Source organism: Eufriesea mexicana, unplaced genomic scaffold, assembly GCF_001483705.2.
Source record: "Eufriesea mexicana isolate 0111107269 unplaced genomic scaffold, ASM148370v2 scaffold12808, whole genome shotgun sequence".
Classification (NCBI taxonomy): Eukaryota; Metazoa; Arthropoda; class Insecta; order Hymenoptera; family Apidae; genus Eufriesea; species Eufriesea mexicana.
In genome coordinates this window covers 2,293-3,062 of record NW_016920357.1, presented here as the reverse complement: position 1 = coordinate 3,062, position 770 = coordinate 2,293, and the positions used below count along the sequence as shown (strand labels likewise).

General features: G+C 30.3%; 1 protein-coding gene across 2 annotated transcripts in view; it reads left to right on the top strand.

Annotated features, from left to right (window-relative positions):
* Window positions 1-499, top strand: part of LOC108553752 (RNA-binding protein 42) — a 19,392-nt gene extending 18,893 nt beyond the window's left edge. Inside the window, exons 5-6 of one of the 2 annotated variants that reach the window (XR_001890656.1) lie at window positions 161-386; window positions 461-499. Coding sequence is in view for 1 of the 2 variants with exons in the window: in XM_017908779.1 (XP_017764268.1) it covers window positions 161-285 (125 nt within the window). In the remaining variant the exon portion in view is untranslated. Of the gene's footprint in view, window positions 1-160 lie in introns of both variants that reach the window. The other variant, XM_017908779.1, reaches the window with a different exon arrangement.
* Window positions 500-770: the final 271 nt, after the last annotated feature.

Genomic DNA, 770 nt, shown 5'->3' with positions numbered 1-770 from the left:
AATATATATTAAATTTAAATTGTATTTAATTATAATTGAATATAATATTTTATTCTAAAACAATTAGATGTATTCTTTTTAATGCTAAAAACTAAAAGTATAATGAATACTTTTTGTCGTGTAAGGATAACTTTAATCTAATGAAATTGTTTTCTTTCAGGACGATACGTAGGCTCACGTCCCATAAAGCTACGGAAGAGTTCGTGGAAACAACGGAATTTAGAGACGGTGCGGAAAAAAGAAAAGGAGAAGCAGGCGTTAATTGGTTTGTTGACCGGACGGTGACGTGACAGAGCAAGTTCATTTCTTTCCTCGTTCATACTCGTTTAATCGGATTCTATAGTCACTCGCGAGTGTTGATTCTATTCGGACAATTGTTATCGTCTGTACGTAAAGTACTTCCTTGTGAAAGTTTGACAAATAAATAATTGACACGTTTCTTAAGAACTCTATTTCGCAGGAGTAGAACTGTCAATGATCGAGCACTGCTATATATCACACATCACGATTGACTACCATGTAAAACTATGTGCAAGTGATTAGAAATAAATTCGTAATATAAGTGAATTCTTTGTAGAGTGTTTATTGAATGATTTCTATTATATATTTTCCCTCTTTTTGCAAGTATCATTTATATTTCGAATATCTTGATTGCAACAATGTTTCTAAAGTGAGAAATTTATAAAAAAAAGATAATTAAGAGAATGATATGTACATTAACACTTGCTACTATAAAAAATAATAAGACTATTAGAAATCAATAACGTAGA